Source organism: Scleropages formosus, chromosome 1, assembly GCF_900964775.1.
Source record: "Scleropages formosus chromosome 1, fSclFor1.1, whole genome shotgun sequence".
In the NCBI taxonomy this organism is placed as follows: domain Eukaryota; kingdom Metazoa; phylum Chordata; class Actinopteri; order Osteoglossiformes; family Osteoglossidae; genus Scleropages; species Scleropages formosus.
The window spans coordinates 47,922,711-47,934,926 of record NC_041806.1 but is presented as its reverse complement, the minus strand read 5'-3'; the positions used below and the strand labels follow the sequence as shown (position 1 = coordinate 47,934,926).

At 51.3% G+C, this 12,216-nt stretch overlaps 1 protein-coding gene across 2 annotated transcripts in view; it reads left to right on the top strand.

The window, feature by feature from the left end:
• The window catches only part of rcan2 (regulator of calcineurin 2), a 42,510-nt gene extending 30,770 nt beyond the window's left edge, over positions 1-11,740 (top strand). For both annotated transcript variants that reach the window (XM_018736974.2, XM_018736975.2), the window contains 3 exons: positions 3,205-3,378; positions 3,661-3,832; positions 10,451-11,740. In XM_018736974.2, the coding sequence (XP_018592490.1) occupies positions 3,205-3,378; positions 3,661-3,832; positions 10,451-10,605 (501 nt within the window). In that variant the 3' untranslated portion in view covers positions 10,606-11,740. The remainder of the gene's footprint in view (positions 1-3,204; positions 3,379-3,660; positions 3,833-10,450) is intronic.
• The last annotated feature ends 476 nt before the right edge of the window (positions 11,741-12,216 follow it).

The following is a 12,216-nucleotide window of genomic DNA, read 5'->3' as shown; positions in this document are numbered from 1 at the left end:
ACAGCGCCGTATATAGGTTTTTTAAATGAAACGTATAACGCACGTACACATTTATCAAGCACGCAGGAGATCGTGGGAGAAGTGAGCTTGAAAGAGCCGAGTTCTGAGAACCTTCTTGAATGTCGAATGGGAAATTTAATAATTCTCAGGGGGGTCATTCCATCACATCGGAGACAGAACCGAAACCTTCAGGCTTTTGAGTTTGGACCTCTTGCGCATGGGAAACCGAGGAAGGCGGGGTCTTTTTCCAGTCTCTTTCATCATATTTTTTATCCCGTCCGTATCTCGTGTTTTTAAGAAGCTCTGATTTCAACCGATACCTGTGCGGTTTCATACCGTGTGGTTCTCGTGCCGAAGAAGTGCTTCACCGGTGAGTGTTCCGTCTTCCACTTTTCGAATGAAAAACACGTTGATGCTAAAAGGCTCCTTATCTGCAGCCGGTGTGGAGCGCGCCGTGTCCCTTTTACCCATTTTACACAGTTTTCGAACTCGGGAGAAGCCATAAGAGCCGGTCGCCCAAGGTGAGTTGCGTGTTTGTGAGCCGAACGACGCTGCGAACACACGGAAGCGCTTAAAGTCTCGAACCTGTTCCCAAAGACCACGCGATTGATGTTTTAAATTCGTTTTTATTGAGCTGTCTTCATGCCAGCTGACAAAAACATCTGTCTTGCGTTGCCTTGAAACCACCGGTTGAAATGACGCCATACGGACAACTGGCTTTCTTTTCTAAATCACGTTCATTGTCTGCATCTTATGATCGTTCCGTCGTTGCGCTATTTTGTATTTTACATTTACATTTTATTTATTTATTTACGGGGGGTGTGGCTGGGGTTCGAGCCCTGCTTGGGGTGCCTTGTGATGGATTGGCGTCCCATCCCAGGTGTGTACCCCCCCCGGGTTACCGGGCTAGGCTACAGTTGATCCCTCTTGGGACAAGCGGTTTCGGTGTGTGTGTGTGATTTATTTATTTCTTTAGCAGATGCTTTTCTCCAAAGCGACTTCCAATCAACTCTATGTAGTGTTATCAGCCCACACACTTTATTCACTGTGTTGACTTACACTGCTAGATACACTACTTACAATGGGTCACTCCCATGGGAACCTGAACAGCATGTCTTTGGAGTGTGGGAGGAAACCAGAGCACCCCAAGGAAACCCACACAGACACGGGGCGAACATGCAGACTCCACACAGACTGATGAGAATAAACAACCGGGATTCTTGCATAGGCTCTTTTTCCAGTCGTTATGGAGGGAAAATGACCACATAACCTGCAAAAGTATTGGATAAGAAGTTTGTTACCTGGAAGAGGGTATATACTGTATTTCCATAAGGTATTTGTGGTGTTTCATTGTATGGGTCCCTGTTAAATGAGGACTGAATGTACATAGATAGTCATAACAAATAGTTTTGGATTCATGTAAGTAGCTCTTAGGAGATCGGGAGAGAAACGGGTCCAAAAGAGAATGGTTTGAAGCCCTTTTGGAATGCAGGGAGGGATTCAGCAGTTCCGAGGGACGGAGGGAGCTTGTTCCCGACTTGAATTTTGGACTCCCCGCAGCCAGAAATAGAGAATTGCAGAGCTCCTGCTGTGGTGTCGAAAGTGACCAAATCCTGTAGGCGTCAGGGTGCTGAACCGCTTCACCATTTTATCATAGTGACTCGTCTGAGCGCCTTCTTCAGAACTGGAGTCCCTTCTTAAAAATAAAAAAAAAAAAAAGAAATGTCACTTTGATTGATTTGTTTGGATGTTGCCAACCATATGGGCTACATTTCTTCATCAGAGGCTTCATGCTGCGCTGCCAGGTCTTGTTGAGCACCTCTTTGCTCCAGATGTGGTTGAAGACCTCTCTCTGAGCAGAGGTCCAGCAGGAGGAGAACCTTCTGTGTTCCCAGTGCTGTAGGAACGCCGAGTTCACCCGTAATCTGAGCGTCTCTAGTTTTGCTTCGTTTTCAGCTCAGGTAACCGAAGTGAGCTGACGATCGGGTGACGTCTTTGTCCGAACTCCGCGCTCGCCCTACGCCGCGTTCTCGCAGAAGCTGGAGAAGGGATTTTTTTACACGCTGTAGCAGATAACAGAGGAAATGAGTGGTTGATGGGATTAAGAGTTGATAGGGACCTAAGAATGTGATTAGCGCCACAGGATGGCCTAGGTGACCTTTCCTTGCCGGCGGGAGAAAGGGGAGGTTTTTGGAGAGATCTTCAGTCTTCGCTCAGCCAAGACCGAGCGCAGCCGCATTATTGGGCTCGATGGGCATCCATGGTCTCTTTAATTAGCGTTGAAATCTCTCGACCTCACGGTCCGCGGGCTCCTCGCCCGGGACTGCGCTCGGGAGCGTGGGCCGCCCGACATCGATCAGGGAAATGGGTATTTTTAGAAAGCTATGCTACCATGGCCTCTCCATATTTGTAAAGGAATGCAATTTATTTCGAGTGCAAAGCTGCATCTCGTCCCGTCTAATCCAAATGTCTCGAAATGCCAGCGGAGGCTTTTGGGGGGGTGCTGAGGTTGGGGGGGTGGGATGTGTATGTATGTGTGTGTGTGTGTGCGGCGGGTGGCTTTCCATTACAAAGACAAGCATATTTAACCCAATACAAGGAAATTCTCCGGGCCACGTCGTGGAACGCTCGCTGGGGTGCGGTTAATGTTCAACGTTTTTCGCAGTTGGTCGGTTGATGTGTGTGTGTGTGCGGTCGAGATGCCGAGGAGTCGCCAAGGCATCGTTTCAGGAAGCGTCCCAGAAACGTGCTCGAGGCGGGTGCCTCTGGACACCGTGAGATTCGGAGAATTCGAGGTGGTCGGGTTCGAGCGCTGACACACCTGCCCGCCCCTCCCCCCCTTCCCTTGTCACGGAAAACCGTCCTTGCAGTTAACGGCCAAGGAAAGCGGTGAATTTGCCAAGTGGAAAACGGAAAATGCTACAAGTCCTTTTCAGATTATTGAATAACTTGTTTGGCCCGAGCTGTCGGCTTCAAGGGCATTTTAACTTCCAGGAAATTAACGGCCGTCCACGGCTTTCATTCCGTCACCCGGCAGGGGATAAAAATAGAAGCGGGAGGAACCGTGTCGGCCGCACTGATTTAATTTTCTATCGCGTCAAATGCAATATCGATCTGATATATCGGGGCGGTATCTCCGTCGTCCGGCCTCTCGTCTCCCGGCGCGGACTCATCGTCGGGGCCTCCGTGTCGTCCCCCCTGCAGGAAACGTTCGAGGCGCTCTTCCTGGCGTACGACGAGCGCGCCACCTTCCAGCTGTTCAAGAGCTTCCGCCGCGTGAGGATCAGCTTCAGCAACGCCAAGGCGGCGGCCAGCGCCAGGATAGAGCTCCACGAGACGCCGTTCAGAGGCAAGAAGCTGAAGCTCTACTTCGCACAGGTGAGCGTCCTCGGCAGCTTCCGATCCAGAAGGTTGCCGGTTTAAGGCCGGCCCGTGACCCGCGTTGCATGTCTGAGGATGGCAGGCGTCACTTACCCAGGGGTTATCTGCCGTGTACCGGTGTACCGATTCTCGTGCGGGTTAGTCGTCCCGCTGCACGTTTCGTCTGCGCTCACGTGACCCGCAGAGCCGTTCGGCTGCAGGCCTCGAGCTCGCTGCCGCCGGAGGCCCCGGTACGTGTCGTGGGCCCAAACTTCCCGTCACACCCCCCCTTTCCCTCAGGTGCAGAATCCCGCGTCGGACGGGGACAACCTGCTCCTGGCCCCCCCCCAGCCGTCCAAACAGTTCCTCATCTCCCCGCCCGGCTCGCCCCCCGTGGGCTGGCAGCAGATCGACGAGGCCACGCCCGTCATCAACTACGATCTCCTGTACGCCGTGGCCAAGCTGGGACCGGGTGAGTGGGCCGCCGTTCCGGAACTCGTGGTTTAAGGACTCCGGGTTGTGACCTGTCGGTTCAAATCCCAGGGGGTTCCTAGAGCGGAACCTTCGACCCACATACTGAAGAATTCGAGGAAAAGCTCGCTCCGGGAAGAAGCCGTCACATAGTTCGGGCCCGTTAGGAATTAGCGGTAAATGGGTTCGAATCCCGCTTGGGGTGCTTTGCGACGGACTGGCGTCCCGTCCTGGACTGGTGTGTCCCCTCCCCCTCCGGCCTTATGCCCTGTGTTGCCGGGTTAGGCTCCGGTTCTCCGTGACCCCGTATGGGACGTGTGGCTTCAGACAGTGTGTGCGTGTTACCGAGGCGAACTGTTTCTTCCTTTTACGAACTTTCAAAGGTACAAACATTCTCCAGCGAGTTCGTTTTTTATCCTGATTTCTTCGCAATTTTCTCCATTTCTACATTTTAGTGGTGCGGCGAAAGTAAACTGAGCTCACGGGTAGCAAAGGGCGTCTAAACGGGAGCGTCGGATATTTTCAGTTAATTTTAGCGAAATTTGAAGTTGACAAACGTCAAAATTCAAAGCCCTACAAAGTATTGTTAAAATTCTTATCGGTACGTCTGATATTGTACAGAACGTGACGCACGGAGATCGAGTGATGTCTGTTTTGTTAAGTTTTATTGACTGAGGCTGTGTAATAGTGGTAAAGGGGACTTTTGAGTTACAAACAAAATGACTTGCGAACAGGTTTGTGTTTCCAGCTGCGTTCCTCCCGCCGTCCCGCTTTTCGTTTCCGCGGCGCAGTTACAGTCTAAAGGGCTGCATGTTTGGTCCACGATGGTGGCAGCGGAGTGTGTGTTTGACTCGAAAACACACATCACGTGTATTCGTTTAGGTGATGCATCAGCTAAACGAATACATGTAATGTGTCTATAAATAAAAGTTACCCAACTGTATAAAAGTTAATTAACGTTAATAAATAAAAGTTACCCAGCTGTATAAATGGGTAAATAACTAGTTTAGGAGTTAATAATAAATAACAAGTTTAGGAGTTAATAACAAATAACTAGTTTAGGAGTTCAGGAGTGTGTGGGGTCGCAGCCCTTCCATTCCACACTGAGGGAGGGGTTCCTCTCTCCAGTCCCGCACAAAGGTCCCTCGCGGTGCCGACCTGGGCCGGGAACCCGAGGGCCGGTCTTTCGATGGGGCTTCGCTGTGAGACGTCGAAGCGGCCGGCTCTGCGTACGTTTACCGCGGTAACGAGCATTTTGTACATAATTTAATGACACAGACAGCGTTATTCACCAGGCGTCACTGTAATCTATTATTTATTCTGTTAACTTTAAGGCCTGCGATTCACAAAAGAGGATATGATTCATTATACCTTATCAGGGCGAATACTGAGGAAAGTAAATATTGTTGTGATGTTTATTTATTGTTCAATTTCTGGGCTCAGTTTCTTTACTTCCAGTATCTCAGTGTTCATCCTGTGGTCACGTGACATGTTTCACTTCGATTCACGCCGTTTTCACCGCCGCTAGGTGTGCAGAATGCCGGCAGGTGTCTCCGGTTGGGACCCAAGGTCTGGTTTACGTGTTTGTGTTTATTCATTTATCTCACACTTTTCTCCAGAGACACTTACAGTGTTGAGCTCCTTACACTGATTTACACATTTATACACACACATATTTGCTGAAACCGCTCATCCCATACGGGGTTGTGGGGAACCGGAGCCTAACCCGGCAACACAGGGCGTAAGGCCGGAGGGGGAGGGGACGCGCCCGGGACGGGACGCCGGTCCGTCGCAAGGCACCCCAAGCGGGACTCGAACCCCAGACCCGCCGGAGAGCAGGACCCAGCCAAACCCGCTGCACCACTTCGCTCCCCATCCACGTTTATAAAGCAGGGTCATTTCTGTTGGATCAGTCCACTACCTTGATCATGGGTTCAACAGCAGAAGTGCGGTCGCAACGTGAAACTTTTGACTGCAGAGACAGCGGATCCAACCGCGGGTGTGCGCGGGGGGCGGTTCGCGAAGCCGAGAGTAGACGCAGGTAGCCGAGCGGTTACGGTCGGTGCTTATCGATCAAATGTCCCGGGTTCGAATACCTGCTTCTGCTTTAACACCCTTGAGCGAGGGACTTACCCCGAATTACTCCAGTAAAAACAGCCAACTGTATAAATGGGCAAATCAGTCCAAGCCGGTTAACACTGCGAGTCGCTTTGGAACAAGCTGATCGTCAGATAAATGAATATAAATATTTAAAATATTAAATTTTTCTTGGCTGAGGAGGGAGTCGCAGCCAGACTCCGATGGTTCTCGGCGAATCCGGTTTTCGAGCTCATTTGCATCGCTTCCTCAAACCTCGATCCCGGTTCTTCTTCCGGACGCAACACAAGCGGTTCGCGGCTCAGTTAGCGGACGGGACGTTTCTCTTCGTGTCCTCACGAGAGCAGAGCGGACCTGTCCCGCCGTCTCCGCGTGTCGCTGTGGTCACGTGTCGCACGCGGGCGAACGGGACCCTGCGGCTCCATCGGTTGCGACGAGCGCGGCTCTCGGGGCCATTAGCGGGACGCTTCCCGGCACCGGTCGCGTTCCTGTCGCCGGAGAACTCAAGGGTGAATAATGGCTCGTCCCGCATTCGGCGGTTCATTGTGGAGCGCCGCTGCCGCCGCCGGCTCTCGCTCAGCCAGGAAGAAGAGGAGCGGAGCGTCGGGTTCCTTCCTCCCGCTGCCCCTCTGGGCTCCAACGTACCGCTTGAAATGGGGTTTCGAACCTTTGCGGCTGCATCTCCTCAAGGCAATAAAAAAAAAAAAAAACACTTTGGACCGCCTCTCCGGCAGCTCTTCCACCTGGTCGAGTCGCCTGCTCTTAGGGTTCGGGTTACGGTTACGGATCGACTCGGTCTTGACCGAACCAGCTCTCGGCAACTCTTCGCCTGTCTGCTTCGGAAAATTGTACCTCTTTTACCCTGTTTACCCTGTCTCCCGGAGACATCAGCCCTCTGCGAGCGGAAGGTTGTGTAAGTGGGTTATGTTTTAAAGAGTTTGTGTAATCGCAGGAGAGACAGCTGCGTTGGACCCTAACCCAAACTACTAACTGCTAACCCTAACCCTCTAACCTTAAACCAAACTACTAACTACAACTGCATAACCAAAACTACTGACCGCAACCACTACTCTCCAACGCCTAACCACTAACCCTAACCCAAACTACTACTGCGTAACCCAAACTACTGACCGCAACCACTACCCTCTAACCCAAACTACTAATCACTACTCTCCAACGCCTAACCACTAACCCTAACCCAAACTACGCACCGCAAGTCCAAACTACTAACACTCTGCTTAACCCAGCAACTGCTAACCACTAACAAAAACAACTAACCCTAATTATTAACCCTTAACCACTAACCGCTCTGCAGAACCCGGGACCTGCTTTTGGCACCGTGTTTCGCTACGGAAACCCTGTTCGCCAGTGACCGGAACTGTGCGAAACGCTGCTGCGGTGACAGTAATGTGACCCGAGGACCGTCGTGTCCTGGGAGCCGCTCGTCCCGGTGCCCTTCGTCCGGGCGTTCGGCTCCGGCTCTCGTCAGCAGGGGGCGCCGCTTGCGGTGTGTCTGTGCCGCCCCGCCCCGCCCCTCGATTCCACACACCTGAGGCGCTCGCGCGGCTATACCCTGGTGACACAGAGTCGCCCCCTGGAGGCCCACGCCGGTACTGTTCGGTGACCTTGTGCCTGCGCGCCTCTGCGAATCCGGCCCCGCGGAGCGGAATGGAATTTGCTGGAAAGTGGCACGGCAGCCATGTCCTGCAAACGGTTATTTTTGGATTCTCGCCGAAGAATGTTTAAGGAACAGCGATTCGGGGGACAGAATTATTTTTAAGTGCTTTGGCCCCACTTGAAAGAATGTGGTATAAATAGAGCCGCATGTGAGCGCCGAGGCCAAAGACTGCGAATAAAAACACAGCATCCGCGGATCCCGCTCACAAATGAGCGTGTGTTTGTGTGTGTCCGTGTAGATGTGGATTCGCTATTATCCCAGGTTAATAATAGTAATAATAATAATAATAATAATATTAATAGTAGACTCCCAGCAACAATCGTGCTGCAGTTCGGCACAGACTCGCATTTGCGTGTCCTCGTGTTAGGCAGTCTGGGAAGGACGGGATCCGACAAGCCGATGTTCTCCGCATGACAATGAGCTTCACTGGCGCTCTTTGTATCTGACAGCCGTCCTCTCTGTCCGGCGCTCGTCCGACGCGCGTCTCTCGCTCTTTTCCTAACGGAGCTGAACGTGATTTTAAAATTAAAAGAAACTGTGTTGCCCTTCGCTGATGGAATTTCAGGACGTGTGTGTTGTCTTGTTGACAGACATCATTTCAAATGCCTGTGTCCCTCCTAAAGGCTAAGAGGCTGGACAGGTGTGTGTGTGTGTGTGTGTGTGTACGCTGCCAGCTCTCTGACTCGGACGATCTGACCCCTGACGTCAGTGTGCAGCATTGACGTCACCGGGCAGCACTGGGGGCGGAGCCTCGAGCTAAAGGGGGGGGGGGGGGGGTGTTGAGAGATTTAGAGGAATGTTGAACCGGGGATGGAGCAAAATCGAGAGAGAGAGAGTGGGAGAGCAAGCAGATGTGAGGGAGAGAAAGAAGAGCAGAACATTGTTTCCTTTTCACCGTTTAATAGGAAGATGCAGCAGAGAATGTAACCGTGTAAGAGGACCTGAGAGAGACCATACAGCCGCACCTCCTGCCAAGAGAGAAAGAAGGAGGGAGCATCTGCCTCGCACCCGAAACCGGGGCCATCTCTAGAGGGGTCGATGGCGGGGCCGATTCTAGGGGCCCACGCCTTGCAGTCGTAATTCATTTTATTTTATTTCATTTAAGGGAGGGGTTGGGCCAGAGCAGTGTTCCTTCTGGGAACCCGGAATTACCAGCTGCACCCCTGGCTGAAATTCAGTGAGCGCAGGGTACGAAACGCCCGCTAAATGCGGCCCTGTTGGCCGACACACACCGCATAAACATACAGTCCCGGCCATCTGGTTAGCGATGATGAGCGCTTGGGAAGAGCCGATACGAGCCGTAAACACTGTGGGGGGGAGTCGAGTCCCCCTCCGTTTGCTTGTGTTTTACTGCCAACTGGTGGCGGGACGTGGAAACGCAGGTCGCAGGCAGAAAAACGAAGAAAAATTCAGTTTGAAAGAAATAACCTGGGAAGGGTTTGTTTCCGGAGGGTGCGGTGGCGCAGTGGGTTGGACCGGGTCCTCCTCTCCAGTGGGTCTGGGGTTCGAGTCCCGCTTGGGGTGCCTTGCGACAGACTGCCGTCCCGTCCTGGGTGCGTCCCCTCCCCCTCCGGCCCTATGCCCTGTGTTGCCGGGTTAGGCTCCGGCTCACCGCTACCCTATATGGGACAAGTGGTTCAGACAAGGTGTGTGTGTGAGTTTCTGTAATGTGAGGAAGTAGTGTGCAGTGGCTCGTATCACATGTTCTCGTGTCTCGAACCCTGACTGCTAGCAGTCTGTCTCTTTTCCTGCTATTTACTGTATTAACCTCTAAATTACCTGTAAACTATGACCACTAGTCACCCACAACCCTAGTGTGGAAGCAGGGTTCGAATGGTGGGGGTCGAACTCCTCTTGAATGCAGGTGTTGGATGGAGACAGTTACTCCTGCAGACAATTTAGTACTACGGTCACGTGGTCTTCTTCCGTAACAAAATTAACCGCATACGTCACACTGACCCTCTCAGCCAATCACAGCTGCCCATTCAGGTAACTCTAATATCACGTTGAAAGAGGAGATTCGACACTTTTATTGTTATTAATTTAGCTGATGCTTTTATCCAAAGCAGTGTACAGCGTTAAGCTACTCACTACAGTTTACCTGTTTTTACAGCGGGGTATTTTTTACTGTAGCAATTCAGGGTAAATACCTTTATAAAAGGTGCTGTAGTAGGAGACTTTGGGGAAAAGCATCAGCTAGATGAATAAGTCTAAATATTCTAAGACAGGCTGGAAATAATAGTTTTGTTGCAAATATACACACACAGTCTGAAACTCCTTGTCCCAAGCAGGGTTGTGGTGAGCTGGAGCCTAACCTGGCAACACGGGGCATAAGGCTGGGGGAGGCACACCCAGGACGGGACTCCAGTCCATCACAAGGCACCCCAAGGGGGACTTGAACCTCAGACCCACCAGAGAGCAGAACCCGGCCAAACCCGCTGCGCTACCGTGCCCCCGTGACAAATATATGTCAATGTTATTGTAGTCAAGAAGAGCGATTGCTGTGATTGCGCCTGCTCTTCTTCGTCTCAGGCAGACAGCGCTCTCTAGTGTTCATTACCTGGATCAGAAGTGTTTGTATTAGGTTTTTGGTCATTATCGATTATTTAATTGACATCTTTGTTCAAGCTCACTTACAATGTTATTTTCGTACTCTACTACGATTGATCCATTTATATAGCGGGGTTATTTTTACTGCATCGATCCAGGCTAAGTATCTGGATCAAGGGTACTACAGCAGGAGCCTGAAATTTGGTTTCTGCCGAGAGGAGAGCGATGTTACTCCAGGGCTGCAGCGGATGCTCATCTCTCCGTCTCCCTCTCCGTCTCCCTCTCCGTGCGCAGGAGAGAAGTACGAGCTCCACGCTGGAACAGAGTCGACGCCCAGCGTGGTGGTGCACGTGTGTGACAGCGAGGTGGAGGACGATGAAGAACCAAAGAATTGTCCCAAACCAAAAATTATCCAGACCCGGCGCCCCGACCTGCCCGTGTCTCACTGAGCCCCGCGCTGGTTCTCCTGCCGCTCGGCTCTCCAGCCATCTGGCCCTCCTGCACCTCCTCGGGGAGGAAGGAGCACTTCGCCCCACTGTCTCCTTCACAGAATCAGCAATGCCCTCCTTCCCTGTGCAGCACCGCTCCGCCCTTCCCCACCCCGCCCCCAAAGCTCCGTCCCCACTGGGTCGCGTTCTGCGTTTCCTGTCGAACACGTGGGCGTTTCAATGTTCTTGCACGTCTCTTCTTTTTCGTTTCGTACGTTTCTATCTGTCCCGTAGCCCCTGATCTGCATGCGATGCCGTGTTCCATGCTCCTCCCGTTTGGAACCCTGTCATACTGTCCCACGACCACCAGGGGGCAGCATGCCTGCTTGGAGCTCAGCTTTCGACCGATCCGGGCCCTCTCGAACCAACCGCCGAGCGCTACGCATTTCAGCATCGACGGCGGAAAGCGCATCTTCGTAAGGGCATGCCAGTCACTCAGGTGGCCGAACTGTAGCGCCGCGCTCGTTGGCAAGCGGGGGCGGGGCCAGGGGCGGAGACTCGACAGTTTTTCTACAGCGGAACCCTGATTAGCAGCAACGCCAACCACAGGGACTTTGAAATCTCACAATGCATGCACTGATCTGCTCCTGTTCTGCATATTTACTCGGGTCTTTTTGCAGTGTGTAACCGTCCTTTGGAAAAAAACAACAGCAGCAAAGTGTGTCTCTGTGTTCAACTTCCAGCACCACTCGCAGATTATAACGCCTATAAAATAATGACTGGTGGAATTTATGTAAGCTGATGTTATAAACCTGTGATTTTTTTCGCAATGTGAATCTTCCGTGTGCTGTCCTGTCCCTGAGGCTCTGGTTTAAAAACAATAACAAAAAAAAGGAAAAAAGGCTCTATAGACCCCACCCCCTTTTCGCGAGAAATAAGACGTCCAACCAGACACCTCTGAACAAAGTCAGCAACATTTAAGATGCATGTATAATTTCCGTATGTGTCATTGGTTCTGCACAAAAATGTGATTTCATGGATTTATATACGACTCTGTGCCTCTGAGTGCAAAAAAGAACAAAAAATACAAATGATCATTTATTAACTTGTTTTGCAAGACAAATGCATGATTCCAGAAGAGTAAAAAAAAAAAAAATAGACAAGCCGCTTTTTTGAAGTGCTATTACACAACTGGTGGAGGGAAGACGATTGAGAAAGCAACCAAACGTTTGCTCCTTTATTTTGTCAACATTTTTTTTTTTTTTTTTCCAGCCCGTATTCCCTGCTGTGTGTGAGTGAGTTTGAGCCCCGCTTGGCTCTCCCGTAACACTGGTGTGAACACACACTGACCCACCTGAATGCCTGACCAGTGAAAAGTGTGAGTACATCCACAGAACACTAGTTTCTTTTTCACCGTTGACAACATCCAGTTCATTAAGTTAAATTGTCCTTCTTGCCACTTCTGACCAGACAGCGCTTGCACAACTTTTAAATCTGTTTTGGGTCTATATCTTGCTGAAGAGTGAAGCACTATCAAACCTCCGGTAGCCCCAATGGAATGGATTACGTTTCAAGAGTGTAATGGTGGCCATGCTGGTTGAGACATTCACTAGATTGGGGAATATCAAACAC